The sequence below is a fragment of the Urocampus carinirostris genome, chromosome 20 (genome assembly GCF_059441175.1).
Source record: "Urocampus carinirostris isolate Australia breed hairy pipefish chromosome 20, RoL_Ucar_1.0, whole genome shotgun sequence".
NCBI lineage: Eukaryota > Metazoa > Chordata > Actinopteri > Syngnathiformes > Syngnathidae > Urocampus > Urocampus carinirostris.
In genome coordinates this window covers 4568214-4594749 of record NC_142368.1, presented here as the reverse complement: position 1 = coordinate 4594749, position 26536 = coordinate 4568214, and the positions used below count along the sequence as shown (strand labels likewise).

Below are 26536 nucleotides of genomic sequence, written 5' to 3'. Positions count from 1 at the left end.
TTGGGAGATGCGCTTCAAGTGGTCCACCTCCGTGGTAAAAAGTGGACGAAAAAAGGCCTTCTGACCATTTTCTCAACCGCATCAAGCTTTCTTATTCCACTTTCGTTTCAAAAGAAACGGCTCACCTCTTCTTTACACCAACCATATTGAATGGATGCACCAGATGTTAAACAATAAAAACGTCCAAGTTCTTAGCGTGCGGTACAGTACATGTTTTTATGATTACACACGAACCAGGAAGTAGAAGCCGTATTTTTTCTTCGGGTTAGATGCTGGGTGACCCCTCACAGTGCCACACGCCTGTAGTGGCGGGAAGAAGCACTACAGTAATGTAATACTCGGATAAAGGTGCACACAATAAAAAATCTAACAGCAATGTCCGGATATTTTTCGACATCCCGAGAAAAATGTTGGTATCTACCATTTTTCGTAAGTCGAAATGTTGTAAGTAGGGGGGGCGTCTGTAGATTTGTGTGCAGAACATTTTTTGAAGATTTTTATGGATAGTATATATATATTTTAGATTTTGATTTATCTTTACTTGATGAGTCTCTTTTTATTGAGTCATTTTTTATATCTTATTTTATTTTACGGACGCCTTTTTGTGAACTTGTTTTCTATTTATTTTATATGTATTATTATTTTATGGACGTATTTTATTAGTGTTTTTGTATTCAATTTCATGTTTTGAATGTCGTTAATCTATTTTTATATTTATATGTTTGTATTTTATGTATATTAATATAATATATATTTATTATTTTATTATTTTTCAATAAATGTCTTTCATTTTTTATGTATTTTATTTATGTTTGATTCATTTTATGAATGCCTTTTATTTATAATAATAATAATAATTATTATTATTTATAATTCAATGTTTCTTTTTTAAATTATGTATGTTAAATTAAATTAGCAAATTTAATTGCTACATTTTAAAGGCCTAATGCGCCACATGGCCAGAACACCGATGATAATTATTTTTTTCTGTTACTAAAGAAAAAGTTCAAATATATTTAATAAAATAGGAAAACATAGTATTCAAAATGACTAGAGTGAATAAACATTTTTATATATTACTTTACTCTACATATTTATACATTTAATTCACTAATACAATAAGAACATGGTACTTATTGTATTTTGTATAGTGTATTTTGTTATTTGTGTATATTGCAGCCTGGTCATTTTGGAAGGGGGATTACCTCATGTGCAGTCCCTTCTCAAGGTTTCTTCATTTTCCTCATGTTGAGGTTTTTGAGTTTTTCCTTGCCCTCATGTAGGTTTTAGATCAGGGGATGGTGTCATAATAGTCTGTGGTTTGCAATGATCAGGTCTGTGCAGCCCTTTGCGACTCTTTGTGATTAAAGGCGTCACAAATAAAATAAATAAGTATTGTTAAAACATCTCGCATAGGATGTTCTGTGGTGCTCCTTCCCTCCTTGTACCTGCCTGTTCTTCGGCTAGGATGTTTTCAGCCTGCGGTTTCAGTTTATCCAGTAGAACCTTTAGCATAACTTTACCTGTTTGGCGATGTGACCGATGGTTCTGTCATCGGAGAATAGCTGGCGGTCTCCTTTTTTGGTAGCATAATCTCTAGCGATTTTGTCCATGCAGACGGCCACTGCACTATAGTTTGCCCACCACCATTTTGTATGAGTTCTGGCAGGAAGTTGTCAACTCCCGGAGACTTCAATCCAAGGGAGCAGGAGGAGAGGAAGACCGTAAAAGAACTGGGCCAGCAACATTAAGGAACGGGCTGGTACCAACTTGGCCACGACCCAAAATCAGGCCAGGAACTGTCAACAATGGAGAAAGCTGTCCAGGGTTGCGTCCTCATTGGTGCCCTACCTGCACTTGAAATGAGCAAAATTATTTCCGTCTATATCTATGTATATAGCTTTCTTTTCACAAGTTTGAATGCTGAATATAATCCAAAACATCAGTCGGTTCCAAATGCTTCAAAAACGTGTTACCCCAACGAGAAGAATGAGCTCAGAACCGGGCTTATCCCCAATCTCCGCAGCCCACCAGTTCCGAGAGCGTTGACCCCGAGGTGAGCTCCCCTTCCCGGTCTGCTCCCTAACTCCCCCGAGTGTTTCCCTTGTTCTTTACTACTATTAGTTCCTCTTTAACACATCTACGGGCTTTGACCTCGCCGGGCGGCTGCACTAAAGGTCGCGGGCCACCGGTTCAGTCGGAGTGCACATTTGCATAGAGCGCTGGCAGGAAAGCTTCTGTTGGACTCTGCCACCTGTGGTGCGTTCACAATATCAAGCCATGTTGCTTTCTCTTTTGGTTATTAATCTATTTTATTATTCTGTTATTTTAATTTTCCATATATATTTCGAGTATTATTATTTTATTATTATTTTTAACTTGATATTTGATTTCATTCTTTTATGATAATTATTTTAATTTTATGAGGGTAATTGTCTTGTATTGTTTTTGTTCTTTAGCTTATTGTTTTTTATAATTGTTTTGATTTTTATTTAATTGCTTTTATTATTATTAGTATTATTATTATTAGATATTTATTTAATTTATTTTTTCCCTAATACATTTTTATTATTTTATTTTTTATGTTATTATTAATTTTGTCATTTCTTTGCCACTCATTCACAACATGAGTTGCATTTTATTGGTTATTTGTCTCATTTTATTTACTTTTTCATTTGGTTATTTATTAAAAAAAATTGTTTATTTTTCATTATTTCATTTTTATGATTCAGTGAATTGTTTTCAATTATTTTATTATTATTTTTGTTTTGATATTATTTCTGCTAGCGGTGATACATTCACCCCATGCTTTTTACTTCTTTTTTTAAATTTTTGTTTTGGTTTAATTGTTTTTTTATTTATTTTTTAATTGTCATATTCATTCAATTGTTTTTATATTCAAAAAAGTCTGTAATATTTTTGTTATTTTAATATTTAGCCAATCTTCTTTTTTTTATTATTTTCAGTTGTTTATTTATTAAGTTGCTTTTTATTTGTTTTTCTTGGTAGTTGATATTTTGTCATTGTATTATTTACATTATAGCTGATTTTTTTTCACTTATTTTAAATTTTCAGCTTTATTTATTTTCTTGTTTTATTATTATTTTAATGTGTGATTTACTGATTGCAGTGTTTTGCTATTTGAATTTTATTAATAATACATTACTTTTCAAAATGATTTTTTGAATTTATTTTGTTCTTGTTTATTTGGATTTCAAACTTAAATCATCTTTGCAAAGGATCAAGAATACACGACCGCTATCAAATACAAGATATCAAAAGCCTCTCTGCTTTTCGGGCTTGACCCTAAAAAACCCACCCCAGACTCAGAGCTAGGTCCCTGGTGTCACGAGGCCTACCGTTGTCCACATGACATCAATTCCTCATCAAGCGGATATCTTTTGCGCATTTTTGTCTTTTTATCGATTGAGGATTCAAATCACCTTTTCCTTTGCCCTTTCTCACATTTGTATTCTCAATAAGAGGCCGAGGATTCTTTAAGTGATCAGTCCGCTTTAAGAGGATTGTCCTTGCCCAGATGATCTGATCCGGTGAAAGGGATTCTTTATCCTCCAGGAGATGGCTTATTGAGGACTCTGCTTGATTGGCAGGATTGAGGAGGATGGCAGATTTTCCTTAAGGAGAGGGCAGCCTTGACTTGCCGTTTTTTTATCTATTCAAATTCATTTATATAGGTTCTCTCAAGCTTTAAACAAAGTCAACTCAAAATGATGTGTCGACAAAAATAGACGGAGTGAGGTACAGAGGAAAAAGCTGGAGTTTACTGTATCTACCTCCTGTCTCCTTCACAGTCCTAACGCTTCACATGAATCAAATCATGTACGCGGGCATTAGAACAAGGGATTATATGTAAAATGAATAGCACTTTATTATCATCAACATCATATATCAATACACTCATTAAACTACAGTCCCAGTTAATGTAATGCATTTATTTTAGTCATGCATGTTTATGATTTGCAATAAATAATCAAATAATAGTAGACGATATGAAAAATATTATCGAACCCTCCTGTGTGGAGTTTGCATGTTCTCCCCGTGCTTGCGTGGGTCAGGTTAATTGGCAGGTCCAAATTGTCCCTAGGTGTGAACGAGCGAGTGAGTCTGTTTCTGTGTGCCCTGCGACTGGCAGGCAACCAGCTCGGGGTGTCCCCTGCCCACTGCCAGAAGATGGCTGGGATGGGCTCCAGCACCCCCACGACCCTACTGAGGATAAGTGGTGCAGATAATGGATGGATGGATGAAAAATATTTAAATATAATTAAGAAAAAACATTTTTCTAGGAAATCATAAGACAAAAAAATGGGACAAATATTAAGAAACACAATTTATCATAGGACTCAACATTAAAATATTGAGCAAAAACTTTTAATGGATTATCGAAATCAAATCAATTACCAAGTTAATCGCCGCTTAAGTAGATTTTTAGATATGACCAAAGTAGATAGATAGATAGAATGAAATAACAAAACAACTTTGCAATGAATTATTCTGGGAAGTGGCATCATAAAAAATATATTTTTAAAAAGAAAAAAAATGTAACAACGAAATGCAGTATTAGTACACTGGTGTTTATATTCAAATGAATGTAATTTGAAAATATTAACTGAGAAATATTTCACGTTATTATTAACAACAACTGTAAAAGGTTACTCTGGGATATGACATCATAAAAAGTATTACAAATAATAATAAAATAATAAGGAAAATAAATATTATTAAAAAATGATACAAAAAGTTTTGGGGAGTAGTTAGATTGTGTTGTTGACTTTTGTGTGTGTGGACTAGCAGAAAGTCAACAATGAGGTTACATCTTCCAGACCAGGGGGCTTCAGGTAGCCCACTAAGAACACCTTAGTCGTTCGAAACTAGCCCAACAAATGGGTCATTCTAGGAAATTTGCCTTATAACTGGCATGATGTTGAATTGGTCGACCGAGCCTGTTTTAACCCTGTTTCTAAGAGTTGCGACGGTTAATAACACGATTATTACGTAGTAATAACATGATAACAAAAACAACATGAAGCCAAGTAATCCGTGTATTTCCCCTCCTCCAGATAAGGAAAGTCTCATCACGGAAAGCGGCAAGCTTCATACCCTGGACATCCTGCTGAGTCGACTAAAGGCCCAGGGACACAGAGTCCTCATCTATTCCCAGATGACCCGCATGATAGACTTGCTCGAGGTAAGTCCACCACACGCTCAACGTTTTATTCATTTTCATAAAATAGATTTGTGTGCATCATAAAGTTTCTCAACTTTTGGGTTGGTACCCAAAAGTGTGTTGTGGGCCTGTTTTCAGTGGGTCACAGACACTTGGCAAAAAATGGCTAAGGGAACAAAAATAACTACAGGTCAATTACACTCCTTAACAGTAGATGATGACAATAACCTGCAAATGCGAGTTGGATTAGATTTCATTTGTTTATTGGTCCCCTAGTGAAATTTACTACCACCGACTGTACCGGGGAAAAACGAGACATTATATTACAGTACAAAAAAACCCCAGCAGAATGACAAACATACATGACTGTGGGACAATGAGGGCAGACTAATTGGATGAGTCAGCAGGGACTGTTGTTTAGAAGGGTGATGGCAGAGGGGATCAGGCTTTTCCCGAGGCCGGCCCTCCCAAGTCTTATTGGCCTGTATTTGCATGCTGAGTCTAGCGGGATGAAGTATTGGTGTATTGGGTGAGTGAATATTGTGTTTGCAAGTCGAATGTTGGACCTTGTATTTAAGTCTGAGAGGTTGGGTGTGGTTAGGCTGGGGATTTTATCTGGTGTGTCCACATAAAATGCACTGTGAACCCCAGATACTGTTATTTATTTATCGTGGTTAACTGGGACCAGAATCCCCTGTGATATCTGAATATTCACCAAGTAGCCTCCCCTGCCCCCATTTTAACATGCCCCCGCTTGCAGCAATAGTCGACCGGAGATAATGGATCGCGGATGAAAGAACAGAAAGCACGTGCCGCCACGCATGAATAAAAATTTGCCCTTTTAGTCCCCGCTCTCGGCAATATGTCATCAAGGATAATGGATTGCGGCTACACGAGTGCAGTTCACTTTTTCAGAGACAGCAAAAGAGCTCGTATGTCCAACAAAAACTGCACTTCTTCTTTTCATGTTTTTTCTTTGTAATTCCAAGCATTTTTGATTTCATTAAAAATGCCGCTAATTGAGCATTGATTTGGTTTTGCTAGTCATTTGTTTTAAAAAAAAGGGAAATATATTCTATTTCTGGTTTAAACTTTCTTTCATTCAATACATTTGAGAAGTGGATTTTCTGTCTTGATTTAAGTCGCAGCAGGGTGGGATAGTGGGTCCTGAAGTCAGACCAGACCTAAGGACGCTTCAAGGTCGTGAATTCAAATTCATAGCGCCGCCCCCAGTCACAAACACCATTGTTAGGATTCATGTCTTGTTAGTCATTGCACATTCGAAGACGTGTCTATTAAAAACTGTCAGGTGCATCAAAGCCTGTTGTTCCCCCTGCCTGCAGAAAAATAAGCCCACCCCCCTCGCTCGAAACATCCCCATCCGCTCCTCTCTAATCATCCTGCCGGTCGCTGTTAGCACACTCATTAGGCGGCTAATTAACAGGTCCGGGTTAACGAGTGCTGGTCTCATCTGGAGGGGACCAGATGGGTAGGGGGAGGAGTGTCAAGACCCTCAGGGAGGTCGTGTCCTACGACAAAATGGGAGAAGAATCGCACAAAATTGAACCATTTTCAACTCATTGTCACTCCTGTTGCCGACATACTAAGATCCCTCGCTATTTTGCGCTTCGGATTCAGCAGCCGCAAACCATTATCACCGATCGCATATTGCTGCGAGCGGGGGAGGCTGAGCACATTTTTCGGCCACCAGAGCACTCTCCTTTAGGGTCCGAGCTGGTGGATTGTGCTATTGTAGCCAGCCTAAAATTGGCTTCACCTTTTTTAGCCACGATCCATTATCCCATGTCAACTATTGCTGAGAGCAGGAGACAAGAAAGCAATTGTCATATGTGACGTTTTCCCCCCATTCTCTCTGCCTAAAATGAACAGCACTCATGCAGTTGCTATCCATTATCCCTAATCCCATAATGCTGCGACTGGGAGAAGGCACTTTTTTTTGTCCGCCTAAAATGAAATGCACGGTTGTGGCCGCAATCCATTTTCCCTGGTTGACTAATGCTTCGAGCAGGGGCCGACAGAGCGTGTGTTTTTTTCCGTTTGGGTCATCTTGGCATGCAATTGTGGCCTGCCTAAATTAATTGCACTGTTTTGGTTGTCAGCTATTATCCCCAGTCGATTAATGCTGAAAGTAGGGGCTGGCAGAGCACCAGGGGTTCGGGTCCTCATTAATTTTGATAAACGAAGGGTAACCTTTCTGACACAAAGAACCATAATAGCAAAGTATTTTGATATTTTTATTTATTTGTTTATTTATTTATTTTAAGAGAGTGAGCCATACCATATATTTTAAGACAAATTTCAGAAAAAACTCCAACCCTGTTCTCCAGACAAAACTTTTCAGCGCATTTCATTTTACTGTGTGACGTTAGATGATTTGATAAAATTTAGGAAATTAGAATAATGCCAGGGCCTGTGTCCCATGTCAACGAATATATCACGTTAAACTTGTCTCCCTCACTCAATTGCTTAAGATCTCTGAGGCTAATTTTAACTTCCATTCAATGGTTTCAAAAAAAGGTGCAAGCAGTTATTTTTTTAAATTGTCGCACGATAGTGCAAAGTAGGATACTGACGCAATTGCCTTCGGTCCAGACAGAAGTGGGCTGTCTGCATAGCTCCGCCCACTCCTACAGCTCACCCAATCAAATTGCTCTGTGTGCTTGACCGGTGTTTCTGGCAGTTTGCAGTTTTTGTTTGGGTTTTCATCATAAAGTGTCTCAACAGTGAACCTAATATTGTTTAATAAGCTTCCATGGAACGGATTCCTTAGACACCTTGACTGTAGACCAGGGGTCGGCAACCTATAACATGCATGCCAACAGTGGCACGCGAGTGGTTAACCAGTGGCACGCGAGCTCACGGCAAAATGATAATGATTATACTTTAAAAATGCGCATTTTACCTGAAATTTAGACATTTTCAGTGTTATTTAGAGGCGTTACGTTAGGCTTTACGTGGGTTTTGTGTCAGTGTGTGTTTGCACGGCGCTTCTTAAAGGAGAGATCCGTGTTTTAACCCAGCCAACGAAACACGCGTGCGTTAAATGAACGAATCATGACGGCTCCTCGAGCGAAAACATCTCGTTCTTTCCAGCCAGCATGGACAGACGAATGAGGCTTTGTGCAAAAAATTACCGTGCTGTTTTGTGCATTATGCCCCGAGAGCGTTGTACCTCGCGCATCAAGTGTTAAACGTCATTACAAGACGAAACATGAACGTGAATTCAAGGCGGAGACATTAAAACGCGCAGTGTCCAGGTACGGCAAACAAACAGAGACTCTGAAAACCTTTTCACTGCTAAAAACACAAGTTATCACATTGCTCACTGCCTAGCAAAGCACAGGAAATCATTTACTGATGGCGAAAATTTTAAAGAAGCGTGTGTGCGCGCGGGTGTGTGTGTGCGCGCGCGTGTGCCTTCTGCTTTGCTGCTGTTATTTCAAATTTTGATATTTTCTGCAAGGAAAACAAGATATCATTGATGCATGTTATGGTAGCTGTCCATAGCACTTGTTTTTGATTGTTGATGAAAAATGGTTGATCTGGTTAATTCTTGTGGCAAAAAGTTGAAGTCATGAATGGCTATAGGCTTTTCCACTTGTTATCCATATTCCTTTTTTAGTTAATTGATGAACAAGAATAGTGGAAGATAAATTGGTCAGTTATACCAGTGTTTTTCAACCAGTGTGCCGTGAGACCTTGTCTAGTGTGCCGCTGGAATTTTCTCAATTTTATCTTTCCAAAAAATTAGGCAATTATTCAGTATTTTTGCTATCTTCAGACAAGGAACTGTAATAGTCATCCATATCAGTAGGTGGCTGTAGATTTTTATATATTTTTTATGTACTAATTATCTGCTCTTGAGGTAGCGCAGTACATTTAATAACTTAACTTGTTAAACAAAGCGGTTTAAGATTGCACTGTAAAAAATAAAAACATAAAGCACATCATTCTTTTTTTATTTTAAGTATTATTTTCTTCCTTTTTAATACTAATTATCTGCTTATGCAGTAGTACAGTGAAATATTTGACATAACTTCATTTTCAAACATTTTCGACAGTGTCCCACTGAACGTTTTTATAAGTGTACCTTGGTTCAAAAAGGTTTAAAAAACACTGAGTTATACAATTAAAATGTATATCCATATTTGGACTGGTGTAAAATGACAGCTCTGTTGGATAGTTAAAAAAATGTTATGTGAGTCATTAATCTTGGTGTGGCACACTGATTTACGAGGAAATTTGAAAGTGGCACTCCACACCGAAAAGGTTACTGACCCCTGCTGTAGACTGTAGCGGGGGATTATGCGCTTTATATACTGGACTGAACTGTTCATCTAGATTGACTCCACGCTCATCATATTTGGAACGTTATATATCCGAGTTTTGCATGAGTATCATTTCATCTCCGGGCCATATGTACTCATGAAAAGAGGCATATATGGCTCGCGAACCATAGGTTCCCGACCCTTGGATTCCAGCATCAGTAAATCAAACCACAATGCCCACATAATAAATCAAATGAAAAAGGGTTTTGATGAGAACCAAAAATGAAAATTGGTTTTGTGTGAACGATAAGAGCATAATACCCAACTTTGATGTGAGTACAGTAATGGCTTCTCCCACAAACCATTGAAATGAATGAATTACTAGGGTGGAAAACACAAGAATTTATAATGGAAGATGCTAATCGAAAGGCGACATTTTTGGCAAGCGCTAATAGGCTCTAATGTAGCCTTCATTCGGAACAGATGGGCCAGTCAGGACGGCAGCCAGAGCGTGAGGAGCCTCATCATGCTTTTGGTTTAAAAAGAGGGGGGTGGGCACAGTGTCAAAGCGTGGCTATCATCCCTAATGATCCTGGAGAGCATCGAGGTTTGATACGATGCCGACCGTCGTGTTTCACAGCGGGGAGGTCAGAGGTTTTCAGTCGCGCTTAAAAGGCGGATCAACATGTCACTTCGCGGCTGCTATTTGCATTGACCCCTTTGGACTTTTGGGAGCCCCCCCTACCCCACAACAGCTTGGAGGACTTGGATAGGATGTCGACTTCAAGGAAATTCCTGAAGATTAGTTGAAAAGCTCTCTGCTTATTGAATCATTTTTATGAGACGACCTAACTCGAAACGCTGTGTATTCAAGTTTGTTTTGAAGTGCCGGGCCAACTGCTACAACAGGGGTGGGCAAGCTTTGTGCGGGGTTTGTACGAGTGCTTGAGATCCTTAACTATGCTTGAATTTCAAAGTTGTGTTTTTAAGGTTTGAAAAGTGCTTGAATTCTGGGTGAAGTACCCTTGAATGCTCAAAAATATTGCCATGTCTGCATCGATGCTGTCGTGGACTTTTTGGACTATTTTACAGGCTTGAGGCGTCTGTGCTGTCATGCACTTTCTGTACAAATTTTTACCTTTTGTTTTCTTTTATTGATGTTCATTATATTTTGTGTACTGTTACCTAATGCTAAATCGATTGCACCCTGCTCATCCTTGAAGAGGGATTACCACTTGTGAGGCCCCTTCTCCAAGTTTCTTTTTTCCTCGTGCTGAGTTTTTGAAGTTTTCCTTGCCTGCATGTTGCTTTAAGATCAGGGGATGGTGTAATTGTAACTTGTGCAGTCTTTTGAGACATCTTGTGATTAAGGGCTGTAGAAATGAATGTGACTTGACTAGTCTGACTCGGTAGACAAGGCATTAAAGGAAGAAAAACAAATTAAGTATGTTAAAAAATGACGCTAACACACCTGCTCTGGTTGCTTCGCTTAGCAATCCTTCTTCCCTTGCTATAAATGCCAGCTGGAATTAGTTTGTATTGCATTCTTCTATGAAGCATCATCGCCCCTACAAATGAAATGGAATGAAATGTTATGCATTTATATAGCGCTTTCCAAGTCAATGACTTCCCAAAGCGCTTTACAATGTGCTCCACATTTCCCAATAGCGGCCTTGCAGCCATTTAAGGCGCTAACCTGCTTATTGGGGGTATTAGGGGTTCAGTGTCTTACCCAAGGACTCTTCGACATGTAACACGGACGAGCCGGGATTCGAACTGGGATCCCTTGATCCCAAGACGAGCGCTCTACCTCCTGAGCTACTGCAAGTCACGCAAGTGGTTCTCCGATATTGCAACGGGCCCCCCTGGAGAGGGCACATGCGTGTTTGACTTCTAGGAACTTTGTTTTTTTTAACTTTCCTAGAGAAAAGTGCAATTGCACCTCCACTACACTAGAGCGCAGTGGCGTTCTTGTTGGCAAGAGTGTTTTGTTAACATTTAGCCTCCACACCGTGCATTAAGCTAGGAGTTTGAATATGAGTAAATGATAAAAACAAGTCAAAAAGCAAAAGCAATGTTTAACGTAGGAATAGGAAGAAGCATATGCTTATTTAATCCTTAATTATTGTGTCTTATAGCTAAATCTCTTGTGTATTTACTTGTAAAAAAACATAAGCGATGTACAGTATCTGTAAGATATATCACCTGTTTTCCATTTCAGGAGTACATGGTCTACCGCAAGCACACTTACATGCGTCTGGACGGCTCCTCCAAAATTTCCGAGAGGAGAGATATGGTGGCGGACTTCCAGAGTCGGTAGGTGGGATTTGTGAGACCTTTTTTTTTCAAAAAAATATTTTCTGTATCATTTCACCTTTATTTTAATCACTCCTTCTTTTCAGGACGGATATATTCGTGTTTTTACTCAGCACCAGAGCTGGTGGGCTTGGTATTAACCTGACTGCAGCGGACACTGTAAGCTAACATTTACTTGCATTAAAAAAAAAAAACATATATTTATTAATACATATGGGTCATACTTGCTCCCATATATTAAACTAAAAATAATTACAATACCAGTCAAAACTTTACTGTAGTTTTATCTTTCTTGAATTGGGCCAATAAAGATACCAGGTATCAATATCGGTGGTGATACGAGCCGTACCCGTAATAGTAGCAGATATCATATTGGTTAGTTCAAACCCATTTATCTGACTTAAAACCAAAAACAGCCCAAACGATTTATTAAAAAGTCAATGAAAGTCCGGCTTGATGTGAGATATATTTGAAAAAAAAGCATTAACTGTCGTGGAATGTGGATAATAATGAATGATAAGTATGTAGGCATCTGGTGAAGGTCGTGGGATGACGTTGTTGCAAGAGGTCACAAGCTGATATGCTGAGGAAGACGACCTTCATGAGATATCTTTACTTTATTTCAGAACACTATAAAAGCCAAATTTGAACATCTAGAACTTTGAACGTGTCCTGAATGCAATGAAGCGCGTTCCCTTTTCGCCATATCTCCTCTCTGCGTATTTTTTGGGGCGACACCCAATGACGTTCTCTCCAAAAGAATTAAGAAATATATATTAACAAAAGATCGTTGAAAACACATACCGTATTTTCCGGACTACAGGGTGCACCTAATAACCCAAAATTGGCCAGAAATTGGAAAGTGCGCCTTAAAATCCATTGCGCCTTATTTACAGGAAAATATGGCGAATGGAATGGAAAACGCGCAGTCATAATTAAATGATACTGTAACTGTTCTGCCTTTGACAAACATAGTTGTCTTCAAGTGCCCTCCTTTGGTTAATTTTTTTTGCTCAAATTAATCTTAGTGGTAAAACAAAATGTTTAAATAAAAACATTTGAATTTAAATGCATGAATTTATTATTTACGCAACCCTCTCTTTTACTATAGTTGAAATTCCATGCGCCTTATAGTCCAGTGCGCCTTATGTATAACAAATATATCACAAAAGATTATTTTGGGGAGATGCGCTTCATAATCCGGTGCGCCTTATAGTGCAGAAAAGAATAGAACAACCCCCCAAAAAACAGATACCCGCACTGATACCAAGTATCTATCGACGTTTTTTTTAAATTGGCAGTACTCGCTATGGTTGCCGAGACCAATATTTCCATTTGGTCACAATAAATCTTAAAGTGATCCCAGGAAGTCATTTTTTTTTTTAGGTTAAAAGAATGCAAAATATTTAAAAACAACAACACAGTAAAATACACCCCAAAAAATAAGACAAAGATAGATTAAGAAAAAATAATCTAATCAAAAAATAGAAAAAAAAGAATACATTTCCATACTACAAACTACACATGGGCGAGGTATCGATATCTATTCGGATACCCGCCCTTTTAAGGTAGCTGATACCACTCTCGCCCGCCCGCCAGTAGTTACAGTAAAATACTTCTAAATAAATGTAGTGCCTACACATCATTTGGTATTTGTATTGGTATCGGTCTTTTGGATTTTCAAGGATTTCTTTAAAAATATCAGTATTGGAAGTAAATTTCAGTATGTGATATTTGTATAAAAGACTACTGATTATCCGGGTATCTGTATTGGTCTTAAGGTTTTACAGTGACTTCTTTAAAAGTAGTCGTCCTTTTCGCAGGTTAGATGGAATTGTATGTGCCAATAGGTATGAGGTCTCTGTATTGATGACTACCCAAAATTTGGGGATCTGTATTGGTATCAGTCAAGAAAATGTGGTAAGATAATATCAACATCCATTTTCCTCTCACAGGTGATCTTCTACGACAGCGACTGGAACCCCACAGTGGACCAGCAGGCCATGGACCGAGCCCACCGGCTGGGTCAGACCAAGCAGGTGACCGTCTACCGACTCATCTGCCAGGGGAGCATCGAGGAGCGAATCCTGCAGAGGGCCAAGGAGAAGAGTGAGGTACGGGAATCTGAAGATATGAATCCGGAATAGGGAATAAACAAAGTCTCCGCCGTTAGATCCAAAGGGTGGTGATCTCCGGCGGAAACTTCAAACCAGACACGCTTAAACCCAAGGAGGTGGTCAGCCTGCTGTTAGACGATGACGAACTGGAGAAGAAGCGTGAGTCGTTTGGTTTCGTTTTTGAAGATGTTGTTCTCGTTGTTAAAAATCCACGTCTGTGTGAAGTGCGTCAAAGACAGGAAGAGAAGCGACAACAAGAGGAAAGCAGCAAAGTGAAAGAGCGCAAGAGGAAGAGGGAGAAATATGCTGAGAAGGTAAAGACGGCGACAAGATTTCTCTTTGTTATTGATTAGTGCGATTGACTACCTGTTTCATGTGCGTTTCAGACTATTATCGTGTTATTACCAGTGTTGGGATAGCGATAATTTTTCAGTTACGCATTATTTACGTTTTTCTGCCGTTACAACGCTGTTATTGGTGTGTTACTTTGGCTGCAACAATGGCGTGTCCCCTGTTTTCAGCGGCACAGTTTTCCGCTCTCCTCCGAGTTGTTTATGTCACATCTTTTAGGATCATGTCACCAACATAGCAACTACCATATGGTTGGATAGCGATTACAAATGGAGTACCGTATTTACTAATGCGCCGAAAGAAAAGGCAAACGAGGGCTGATTCACGAAATATGTGAGCCCCATCGACAACACCCTGACTCGTGTCCTTCGCGAACGAAACGTCTCTTAGAAGTGAACGAAGGGAGCCGACTCCCCGCCAATCAACAGCCGGTTCCCTCCGAGACGCCTTTTTTCTCTTGTGACTGGTCCATATGCATTTTAGGGGGATTCCGTGTTATTAACTTTAAATGTATTGAGCATAAAAAGGTTAAACAATGCATTAAAGGAAGAAAAACAATTTAAGTCTGCTAAAAATGACGCTGACACACCTGCTCTGGTTGCTTCACATTGTTCACAAAGGGTCACATTGTTTTATATTTTCTTTTTTTTAAATTAGATTTATAAATGTTTCAATTCTATTTCCTGCTTGTTTCAGTGTTAATATGTTTAAATAAAATTGTTAAAAGTTTTCCTTCTTTTATCTCTCTTTTTCCTTTTGTGATTGTAGTTAAGTAGAGAGTAATTATCACTAATTAACACTGCTCTGTTTTTACTATGCTATTTCTAGGTTTGTTATACTCATGGACGCTGTGCGATTTTCAAAACAATTCAATGAGTTAACATTATTTACATTACTTACTTTTAAGAATTGTTAGCAACACTTTTTATCTGGCTTTTTCTTAAAAAAATAATAATTCTAAAGTATGGGTCAGCAATCTTTATATAGGTCAGAGGCACTTCTTGTCATGTGATTACTATGTTATTACCATGTATTTATGTTGTAAGCGTGAGGCTAAAATCAGTCTACCACAAGAACCTCTTCCTCGAAATCATTTTTAAAGCTCAGAGCTACCCTTTCGCAAAGTGTTACCGGTATTTGAAATCACATCCGTCATGTTATTACTATGTCGTTACAATGTTATTACCATGCGATTAAAACAATTATAAGAAATGAAGATAAAATCTCTTGTCATCCACAGAAATGTTGTCCTCAAAAGCTCAGGGCTACTTCTTTGTTACTGATCAGGGCACAGGAATAGCAGTTATCTGAAATCACAACCGCATGTTATAACTATGTCGTTACTGTGCTATTACTATGCGATTAAAATATAAGTATAAAAAAAATGGAGATCTCATCTCATGCGCAGAAACGTTATCCTCAAAAGCTCAGGGCTACTTTTTTGTTAGTGGTCAGTGGTCAGTGCACAGTGATAGCAGTTATCTGAAATCACAACTGTTATGTTATTACTATGTCGTTACTATGTTATTACTATGTGATTAAAACAAGTATAAGAAATAGAGATCAGATCTCTTGTCATCCACAGATTCGTTATCTTCAAAAGCTCAGGGCTACTTCTTTGTTACTGGTCAGTAGTCAGTGCACTGGAATAGCAGTTATCTGAAATCACAACTGTTATGTCCTTATGATGTTATTACCATGTAATTAACGTATTAAAATTATAGGTGGGACTAAAGAGGGCACATGATCGAGTCATTCTCAGATGAATAATCCGAATGTTTCATCGATGTAAACAAACATATGATGTCACAAATCTCGAATCTAATCCAGTAGTTGTCGCTCTCGATGGACTGATATCGGGATCACTACCGAGCGACGTGTAAGGTCAACGAGTCATTAGCCGTCCTCCCCCTCGGGGATCATATATCCAATGTCGGCAATCTGGACTGCGGCTGTTTTGACGATCGATCGAGGTTCCAAACTCTTTGATTTGTGTGCGGCAGAAGAAAACCGAAGAATCCGAAAGCAAAAGGAAGAAAGAGGCCAACCTGGTCCTCTCGCACGCGCCCTCGGCCGACAACTCCAACCTTTCGGCAGACGGCGATGACTCCTTCGTCAGCGTCGAAATGGACTCGGCCATGCCGAGCCCCTTTAGCGAGGTGAGTTGTGGGATATTGTGGGATTTATTGAAGAAACTCAACTTTGTTTTGGTATAAGTCACCCTGGATTTTACACCACAGCCATATAAAGGAATTATTTCACGTCCATTTCTGACATTTTACAAAAATCAGCGGGGAAATGTCTAGTACAGAAAAGTAACACATTGTGCCGCGATTAAGGTACTCATTTACACACTTTGCCCGTTAACTAGCGCAGCAGTCAATATTAACTAAATTTACATTCAAATTGTCGCAAGAGTGCAAAAAAAAATCATGACACACAAATGCTTGGAATCTTTCTGGCTAAGGGTGTCGGTTATATGAATATTTCAGTTATGACTACCTATCGGGTATGTCTTTCCTATCAGGCCGAAATCTGTGACAACAGATTAGGTTATCAGTCCGTACCCCTCCTTATTTAGTAACTATTTTCGATATGTATAATGACTTTTTATGTAATAATAGCAATACTTGGTACCCACTCTATCACTCCGTCATGTGTGCAAAGAGTGGGAGAGAAAATGAAATGAAATGATCTGCATTTATATAGCGCTTTTCAAGTCAATGACTTCCCAAAGTGCTCTACAATGTGCTCCACATTTCCCAATAGCGGCCTTGTATTGCAGCCATGTAAGACGCTAACCTGCTTATTGGGGGTATTAGGGGTTCAGTGTCTTACCCAAGGACACTTCGACATGTAACACGGACAAGCCGGGTTTCGAACTGGGATCCCTTGATCCCAAAACGAGCGCTCTACCTCCTTTAAGATCAGTTGCATGCCACAGCAAGTGTACAGGCTCTTGCTTCTGGATTTTAGTCAGTACAATACACAAAGTTTTGTTTTGAGACTGTTTTTGTCACACTCTTGCTTATAAGTTCATGCCAATTTAAATAATAATGACTGCTGCGCTAGTTCGTTGTGATTGACAGCTACGGATGAATTCCCTAAAGGAGTGTCTTAATTGTGGCACAATGTGTTATTTTTTGTTCTAGACATTTCCCCGCTGATTCTGCTAGGATTGTGAGCTTACTTTGTAGCGACGGTGCGAATCTTGTGCGTTCATGTGCGTCACTAGGTATCCGGCTAACAAAAGGAATCTTAGTTACTTTCGCCGTTTACCCGCGTCTCATTGAATTTCTTCACTTTGATATTCAGAACACTTGGCAGAAATCACATCAACGCTTGTGTTCGTGGCGCTTGGTTTTAATTAAACAGTCAAATTCCGGCCCAGACTTGTAGTCCACAGTTCACGGGACTTTTCTATCTCTTGCTCTGACACTTCTCCGGATCCAAACAGATATCGCTGAACAGTGAGCTCCAGCCCGGCTCGCTGCCGCCAGACGCCGAAGCGGACGAGAGCAGCAACGACATGCTAGTCATCGTGGACGAGCCGCCGTCTCGCGCTACCAACTCCCCCGCCTCACTTTCAGGGTCTGTCTCGGACAACGTCAACGGTACGGTGACGAAATATGGAAAACGTTTTGTGTACGATAGCACAAAGCTATGCCCCAAAACCCTTTAGCAAAAACAGGGGGTCACCAACTTGGCGCAAAGAAGCAATGATAAGAATCCATCTTTTTTTTTTTTCTTTCACTCTTATTCAGGTCTTTTGACCTCAGATAACATCAGTCCCGGCAGAGGGAAGTTGGGCCGGAATCGAGGGCGTCCCAAAGGATCAGGGGGCGGACCCAAAACGGGGAGCAAAGGCCGCGGGCGCAAGTCTACGGCGGGCAGCGCGGCGGCCATGGCCGGGGCAATGGCCGGGGCAGCGGCCGCCTCGGCGGCAGCGTACGCCGCGTACGGCTACAGCGTTTCGAAAGGTTGGTTTGGTAAAACCCGGGACTGCATAGCTTTCAAAATCAACAGGGTTTTATGAAAAATGATGCCAATCTTTTGGAATTCTTTACATTTTTTTTCCATAAAATCGCCTTTAAATGTGCTCTGAAAATTGTCCAAATCACACAGATGGGAAAAACTTTATAGGTTTTCATACTATATGAGAATAACATGCAAAACAATGACATATGGGGGAGGAATAAGTAAAATTACCGCTACATTTGATATTTTGTGACCCCTCAAAACACAGTCTATTTAACCTAAACCACCCAAACGTTGATGGCTTTCAATATTATAATGAGAATAACATGCAGATGATTACAGAAAGGGGAGGAATAATTAAATTAACTGTCCAATTCAATATTTTATGGCCCTCAAAATATTGTTTCACCTTTTCACACACATTTATAGGTTACCATATTTTAATAACCATGACAAGCAAGCAATCACAGATGGTGGGGGAATAATAATTTTGGGCCCACAAAACAGTGTCTGCTATAACTAAAACCCTCTTAAATATTTATAGGTTTCTTTTTTTATGAGGATATGATGCAAACATGACAAAAGGGGAGAAATAACTAACTGAACTGTCACATTTAGTATGCTGTACCCCTAAAAACAGTGTCTCTTGAACTAAAACCACCCAAATGTTAATACTTTTCCATATTTTAATGAGCATAGCATCCAAACAATTACAGAAGGGGAGGAATAAGTAAGTGAACTTTAACATGTTATCATTTATGGCCCTCAGAACAGTGTTGAACGAAAACCACCCAAACATTTGTAGATTTATTATAATGAGAATTGCATGCAAACAGTGAGAGAAGGGGGAAGAATAAGTTACTTGACTGTCTAATGTAATATTGTGTTGCCCCCAAAACATTGTTTAACTAAAACCACTCATCCATTTAATGGTTTCCATGATTTAATGAGAATAGCATGCAGACAGTGAGAGAAGGGGGAGGAATAAGTAACTTAACTGTCTAATTTGATATTGTGTTGCCCCCAAAACATTGTTGAACTAAAACCACCCAACCATTTATCGGTTTCCATGATTTAATGCGAAAAGCGTCCAAACAATGAGAGAAGGGGGAAGAATAAGTTACTTAACTGTCTAATATTGTGTTGCCCCCAAAACATTGTTTAACTAAAACCACCCAACCAATTATCGGTTTCCGTGATTTAATGAGAAAAGCGTGCAAACAATGAGAGAAGGGGGAAGAATAAGTTACTTAACTGTCTAATATTGTGTTGCCCCCAAAACATTGTTTAACTAAAACCACCCAACCAATTATCGGTTTCCGTGATTTAATGAGAAAAGCGTGCAAACAATGAGAGAAGGGGGAGCAATAAGTAACTTTAACTGTCTAATTTGATATTGTGTTGCCCCCAAAAGATTGTTTCACTAAAATCACCCAACCATTTATTGGTTTCCGTGATTTAATGAGAATAACATGCAGACAATGAGAGAAGGGGGAGGAATAAGTAACTTAACTCTCTAATTTGATATTGTGTTGCCCCAAAAAGATTGTTTCACTAAAATCACCCATCCATTTATTGGTTTCTGTGATTAAATGAGAATAACATGCAGACAACGAGAGAAGGGGGAGGAATAAGTAACTTGTGTTGCCCCCAAAAGATTGTTTCACTAAAACCACCAACCATTTATTGGTTTCTATGATCTAATTAAAATAGTATGCCAACAATGAGAGAAAGGGGAGGAATAAGTTCTGTATTTTCCGCACTATAAGGCGCACCGTGTTATAAGGCGCACCTTCAATGAATGATATATTTTAAAACTTTTCCATACATAAAGCGCACCCCATTATAAGGCGCTATAAGTGCATGCTGGTTTAAGATCGGGTAATTGTGCAATTTTGTAATTGTAATCTTGTGCAGTCCTTCGAGACATTTTTGTGATTAAGGGCGTCATAAATAAATGTGACTTAACTTGACTTGGCTACAGTAGAGGATGTAGTTGTCATGCAACCATTAGATGGTGCCGCGCTAAAGGGAATTTCAACAAAACAGTCAGATAGGTCAGTCAAACTTTATTAATAGATAACAAACAAGCTATCCACAACTCCACTCACTCCCAAAATGAATAAACAGCCATTTTTTTATTTTCTCTGACGTAAAGCATTTTTGTGACACATCTTTAACATTTTTGAACAACAGCAAGGCATAACATTTTACTTTTCCTCCATTTAGTCAACACGCAAAAAAATGTCTGATACTGTTATGGTAAATTAAACGTTAGTGCAATCGCAATATAGTGACACTCGTAATGTGCAAAAACAACAAGTGCAAAACAATAACAATAAAGCAATAACATAATAACTGTAAAATGTAAAACGTAAACACACACCAAGTAGGACCACCTCTGAATTCTTTAATGTTAAGTTCCCGTGCCAGCGCTGTTGCCTTCATTCGAATAGTTATTGTACTGACACTTCTACTTGCTGCTCTTTGTTCAACAACCCACTGTTCAAGTGTGTCCTCTAACTGTGGACATCTCGCTTTATTGCCACGGAAACTTTGTTCAGTCTTCCTTACTTGGCCATCGATTCATTAATGTTGAACTCTCTCGCTGCTGCTCTATTCCCGTGTTCTACTGCGTGACTGATCGCCTTGAGTTTAAACTCTGCGTTGTAAGCGTGTGTCTTTATAGGAGCCATTTCAGGGTCTTTATACAAACGCACAAATAAAATAAATTTCCCAGTATGCACAGCGCACTTCTTCTTTTACGCGAAAAATGGAGTCGGTGGCTGCTTACTGTAAGTTGCGAGACCTTGTAATTCAATATTGGTCCTTTAAAAGGCGCACCGGATTATAAGGCGCATAGTCAGCTTTTTTTTAAAAAATCAGATTTTATGTGCGCCTTATAGTGCGGAAAATACGGTAACTGAAGGTCCAGCCTAAGAAGACTCGTGAGAATTTGACTTAGATCACATCACATTTGATGGCATTTTTCAGCAGAAATGGGACAAATTCCAAAAGGTTAACTTTCTGTATCATAAATGCATTATTATTCATTCTCCCTCATTGACATCTATGTATCTCAAAGAGCCTAATATGGTCAGTGCCATTACTGCGATAGACGTCAATCAGCAAAATCCCTCCACTAATACAATCTCTCCTCTTCTAGCGGGCGTGGCCGTATCCACGCCCCCGCAGTCCTCCGTGGGTCGTCCGGGCCCAGGCCCCACCTTCAACCCCGCCAGAGGCTCCTCCACCCAGGCGAAAGGGGGCGGAGTCACGGCCCACGGGCCGGGCAAGATTCCGCTCCACGCCCACCCGGAACTCATCAGAAAAAGCAAAGGACCTCAGTGACGCCCCCTACCATCGGAATGACCCACTGTGATCCCCACAAGCCCCGCCCCCCTCGTGCCTAAACCAATCAACAGCGCAGAACTCGATGCCTAAAAATCGAACCCATTTGAAAACGGTCAAGCACTTGTCTCCAGACGTTCAAGGGATGTCAAATGCACTGAGCCACGCCTTCTTTGTCCATCAATCTGCATCCGTGAGGTTTATTTCACCGACCAATCACAGACCACCCGTCACCTTCAAATGTATTTTTTTTCCTTCTGTATATTTTTCTTTGTATCATATGATGGGCAAACATGAAATGCTGCTAAATAAAACGTTTGTGGTCTAGGAATTAAGTTATTTCAGTCTTGCCAATTTGTCATAACTGAATAGGACGTTCACTTGTTGAATTTGTATACACATATTGATTTTTTGTTTTTTTGTTCGTGGGTTGGGGGGGGCAACAGTGCCTGTATTTGGTTTGTGTCATATGTGATCCCTTGTATCATACTTATATATAAATATAAATATGTGTACATAATGACATTGGTTCGCCTGAAGTTCGCCCGTCTATTTTTATAGTTCCCGTGTGTTACGAACAATATCATCTGTCGTTTTACTAACAGGAAGAGATCTGTGGAAATAAAAAGTGAGAAATCTGTTGTGTGTTGTACATTTTTTTGTTTGTTTTTTAGTAGAATGAGATATCTAAATGACGGTTTCGAAAATGTTTTTGTCTATGTTTAGGTTGTGGTAGATGTGCTCTTGTATGCTATTCGATCTTAAAGGTTTATATTTAAGAATAAAAATCATTGAACAGGAATGATAGAACAAAAACGGGGAAAATATCTCGATTTTATATCACTGGTTTTAGTTTTTTTTGGGCTGCAATGAGGGTTGGAGCCATGGGCAGTATGTGGAGGCCAGGGTTAGGATTTTGGTGAGAGATAATGTTTAAGGGTTTGGTTGGACAGGCAATTTTTAACTAAATTAGTAGCTCAAATGGTAAAATGACTATGTAACACTCAAGAGTTGTGGGTTCACATCCCAAATTTAAAGTTTTCTTGGAACTTGAGGTAGTCAATTCAAGAAAAACCCTGCTCCTACATTTGGGACTGCCTTGACTGGGGATTGAACCGATAATACTATGAATGCAGCACAGGCCTTTTACCAACTGAGCTACTAGTGCTCTTAAAATAATTGATCAGTACTCTTAAATGTAGCTCCAAACTATAACAGCCAGCCTGCTAGTTGAGTTAGTGATGTCCCAATTGTTCAAAATCCCAACCCTAATTTCAAACGAAACAATATCCTTCACTTCAGCATTAACCATGGTCATGGTTTTACGCCATTGTGTTACTTCATTTGCAATTCATTTAATTAAAAAGTGTTGTAAACATTTTAAAAAATGTGATATGGGGAATATATTAATCATGTGATAAAGATTCGAAGGAAATTCTTCCACACTAATGGGGGTTGTTATAACCATGTTAGGACTGAGTAATTAAAAATATGGACCAAATGGGATCAGACAAGTACTCAAACGTGTCATTATGAAATCACTGGGGTAAGCCAGTTTTTAATATAGTGGGGAGCACATTAGTGGCATCTGAAATCCATTATCCCAATTCTCTACATTGTTAGAGTCATTCTTAAAGACAATCTTAAAAGACAATGAATCAGTGTTTCTGTGTTTTTATTCATTTCCACATTGCATAAACTTAAGACATTGACAGAATTGAGCCCCAAAACCTACAAATTCCGCACCGCGGTCGGACGCAACTGCGAAAAATGGCCGTTGTCGAAGGAGCGAGCCTCCAGGGCGCAGGAGGCGGTGGCGAGCGCCGCCTCCTCCACGGCGTACAGGTGCTCGTCCGAAACCTGCGGGCAGTTGTCCCGCATGAAAGCCGTCAGCCGGAGCAGGTACTCCATATTGTGGCCGGTGCTGCCCTTGCTGACGGCGATGCGGGCCCCGATCTCCTGCGGCTCGGCGGGCCCCAGGTAGAGGGGGTTGTCGGTGGTGGCGATGTATACCAGGGCCGGGACGGCTTGGCCGCCGTCGTCCGCTTGGAAGGGAGCCCAGCGCTTGATGTAGCCGCCGCCGCCTCCCTCGCGCATGTTCAGGTACTCCACGGCGGCCTCGGCTTGGGGGCCGCGCACCTCGAAAGCCAGACCCCACGTGACTTCCTGAGATACAAAAGATGACCCGGTCAAATGAGTCTCAGATTTCCTCATGAGTGCAAAAAGTTGGAAAGGCGTTTCAGTTTTCCATTGAGAATATTTCTCTAATCCTAGAACTTCTTTTGCTTTTTATTGGTGTGAAAGACCAGGCTTTTACCGCACCCACTTTTTGCTTAGTTTGCTTTTTGTCCAGTTTCCATTATATTCATTTTTAAGGATTTTATACATTTGACTATAAAGGATTTTGTACAATCGAATACAAATTACATTTAATGCAAAAGAAATTCACTGGCGGGGCTGTGGGGTGAGGTCAGTTCAACCTAGGGGAGAATGATGTTTACAGGAACAGCAGGAACGGGACGAAGGGCTGATAAGATAATCAGCACTTCCCGACGCAAAGGGACCCTGATGACGGAGAGCAGGCAATGCTGTGCTGTTTTGAGTTTTACAGACATTAGGGCCAAGTGGTGGAGCCCACGTGGGGCTTCCCTGCCACACCCATGGGAGAAGCCGGGACACCATCTTGCAGAAAGACGTGGGCCGAGAGAAGGCAGGGGGACTTCAGACATGGTTTCACCCAGACAAATTTGACTAATTCGGCCGTATTCAATGGAGTTCACTTAGTTCAATCGTTAATGAAATGAAAACTGCCCCCGTGTGAAAATGTCAGCTTTTCTCGTTCATCTTTTCCATCAAGAAACAAGCACGCATTGTTGGGTGAATGTAGGTTGTGTTTGGTTAATGGAGTCAGATAACTAATTTAAACAATTTGGTAAACAATGCATTTTGATATTTAATTCCTGACAATTTGTAGCATGTGCAAAACTGATTCATCAGTGTGAAGGACTACCAGTTCGGTATACTTTGTGGACGATTGAGTTGTAACCATCACTTGGTTATTATTTTTATCTCACTCACTTCTTGCCTAGCGCTAAGGACTTCCAGTTTCAAATCCCATTCAGACATGATTATTGTATCGTTACCATGTTAGTAAAACGAAGCGTCGAATAATAAATACCGATGCTTATTTCGGAGATATGTTGCTGCTAAAATGTCATTGGTTCAACTTAAGACATCAAGCACCAACTTGTAAATAGTTTAAGTCTCATCTTGTTCCCTTTCTTTTAAAGGTTTAATTAAAGGTTTATCCTGGAGTGTCGCTTCTGATTTCACTACATTGCTAGCAAGGCCAATAAATTTAAATGCTTTGGATTCAGCATTTAATTTATAAAGGGACCGTGCAATATTTTGTGCCTCTTAGTGGTAAAAAAAAACTAGGAAAAGACAATAACTTTGATACCAATGTTATTTTTTACTAATAAATAGGCAGAGAAATTTGTGTCTTACATAGGGAAATACCTACAAGTCTCCACCATGTTTGACTGCTGTGGCACTCATTTTTGTTCGGATTAAACAGTGCCATCTAGTGGTCAAACAGGGGCTTTAAAACGTGAAAATGATTCTAGTTCTAATAACGAGTTCATTTTGGAACCTAACCACCGTGATAAACAAGGGTCCCCTGCACACCCAAAACCGGAAGTAGCTCTACTTACGTCATCATCTGGAATCAACGTGACCACTCTCCCGAGCTGCCGGAAAAGAGAAAATCGACATGAGACAAAACGCCTTCACAATAAAACACGAGTCATTAAAATCGATTTTAGGATTTACCTTGTCCCTGTTCCCGCGGTGAAGGTTATCCCCGTGCCAGAAACGCCTCTTGTAACCTCGTATGTAGCCCACTTTGCTGCTCTTGAAGTCGAAGTCGGGCTTCCACACCAGCGAGCCGTACCCGAAGATCCAAAGGCTGCTGGTTCCTTTCTGACTCGCCAGAATCTCTCCAGTCTTCATTTTCTCACCTTTCTTTTTGGTGGTGGACGGAATGAGTTGCTAGCTTGCTAGGCAGGTTAGCTTGACGGTTAGAATGCTAAAAAGGTTAGCTTCCTCCGGTCCAGGAGAAGCGGTACCGGTTGCTCGGTGGGGATACGGCGAACGGTACGGGTGAGGACGCGGGTGAGAAGATTTTGCCGATGCATTGCCATTTTGTTTATCCCTGCCGCCTTTAAAAAGCCATTGTAACGGAAGCCGCTGCGGGGCTAACGCGTCTAAACGAAAAATGGGGGACGAGGAAATCGAAATAGGCCAGCTGCTCAGCTGGCAAGATAAAATCAGATAAAATCTCGAGTTACGATAAAATAGATAAGGGAAAAAGGTCGAAATTCTTGCTGCGAGTCTTCCCTTCCTGCAAACAACTCGTCTCAGTACACTCGCGTATTTATACCCTTTGGAAAAGATAGGCGGGATCAAATTCCCCTTCAACCAATAAAAAGAACGCTTTTCACTTTCTACCCAATCATATTCAAAAATCTGGAAATAGTACCCACCTTCAATCTTACTCGAAATTCTATTTGTTGAAAGGATCGACACACCCAAGGCTTTCCCCTCTTTTCATTCGACAATATTCCGTCCTACAAGTAAACTCGAAATGTGATTAGTCAACAGCACCGTCATTCAAGCTTGTGTTTGCAGGCGAGGAGGTTGATGCAATACTCGATGGGTGTTTCGTGTTAGAAAGCAATGCCATCAAGAGATTGCATCAGATTAGGCATCAAATATTCCTTGGAAGTGTGATCAAATACATGTGAAATATACTAAACATTGAGATTAAAAGCAAGTTTTAACTCATATTTTAGTAAATTATACAATTATTCTTGCAGGGGTGCCGACTTCGGGCAGATCCCAATTTTTCATAAAAATCACAAATATACATTTAACAAAGATTCAAATGA

At 39.8% G+C, this 26536-nt stretch overlaps 2 protein-coding genes across 3 annotated transcripts in view; one reads left to right on the top strand and one right to left on the bottom strand.

Moving 5' to 3' along the window:
* The window catches only part of ino80 (INO80 complex ATPase subunit), a 56246-nt gene extending 34018 nt beyond the window's left edge, over positions 1–22228 (top strand). Inside the window, exons 27-36 of one of the 2 annotated variants that reach the window (XM_088324573.1) lie at positions 5079–5206; positions 11696–11790; positions 11877–11949; positions 13746–13904; positions 13964–14066; positions 14133–14221; positions 16265–16417; positions 17716–17872; positions 18023–18238; positions 21403–22228. In XM_088324573.1, coding sequence (XP_088180699.1) covers positions 5079–5206; positions 11696–11790; positions 11877–11949; positions 13746–13904; positions 13964–14066; positions 14133–14221; positions 16265–16417; positions 17716–17872; positions 18023–18238; positions 21403–21587 — 1358 coding nt within the window. In that variant the 3' untranslated portion in view covers positions 21588–22228. Of the gene's footprint in view, positions 1–5078; positions 5207–11695; positions 11791–11876; positions 11950–13745; positions 13905–13963; positions 14067–14132; positions 14222–16261; positions 16418–17715; positions 17873–18022; positions 18239–21402 lie in introns of both variants that reach the window. The other variant, XM_088324572.1, reaches the window with a different exon arrangement.
* A 1017-nt stretch (positions 22229–23245) lies between these two features.
* On the bottom strand, positions 23246–26020 carry chac1 (ChaC, cation transport regulator homolog 1 (E. coli)). Its single transcript, XM_088324574.1, has 3 exons — positions 25419–26020; positions 25301–25336; positions 23246–23753 (listed from the first exon to the last, which is right to left on the bottom strand). Exons 1-3 carry the CDS (start codon positions 25596–25598, stop codon positions 23319–23321), a joined length of 651 nt encoding a protein of 216 aa, XP_088180700.1. The 5' UTR covers positions 25599–26020; the 3' UTR covers positions 23246–23318.
* Positions 26021–26536: the final 516 nt, after the last annotated feature.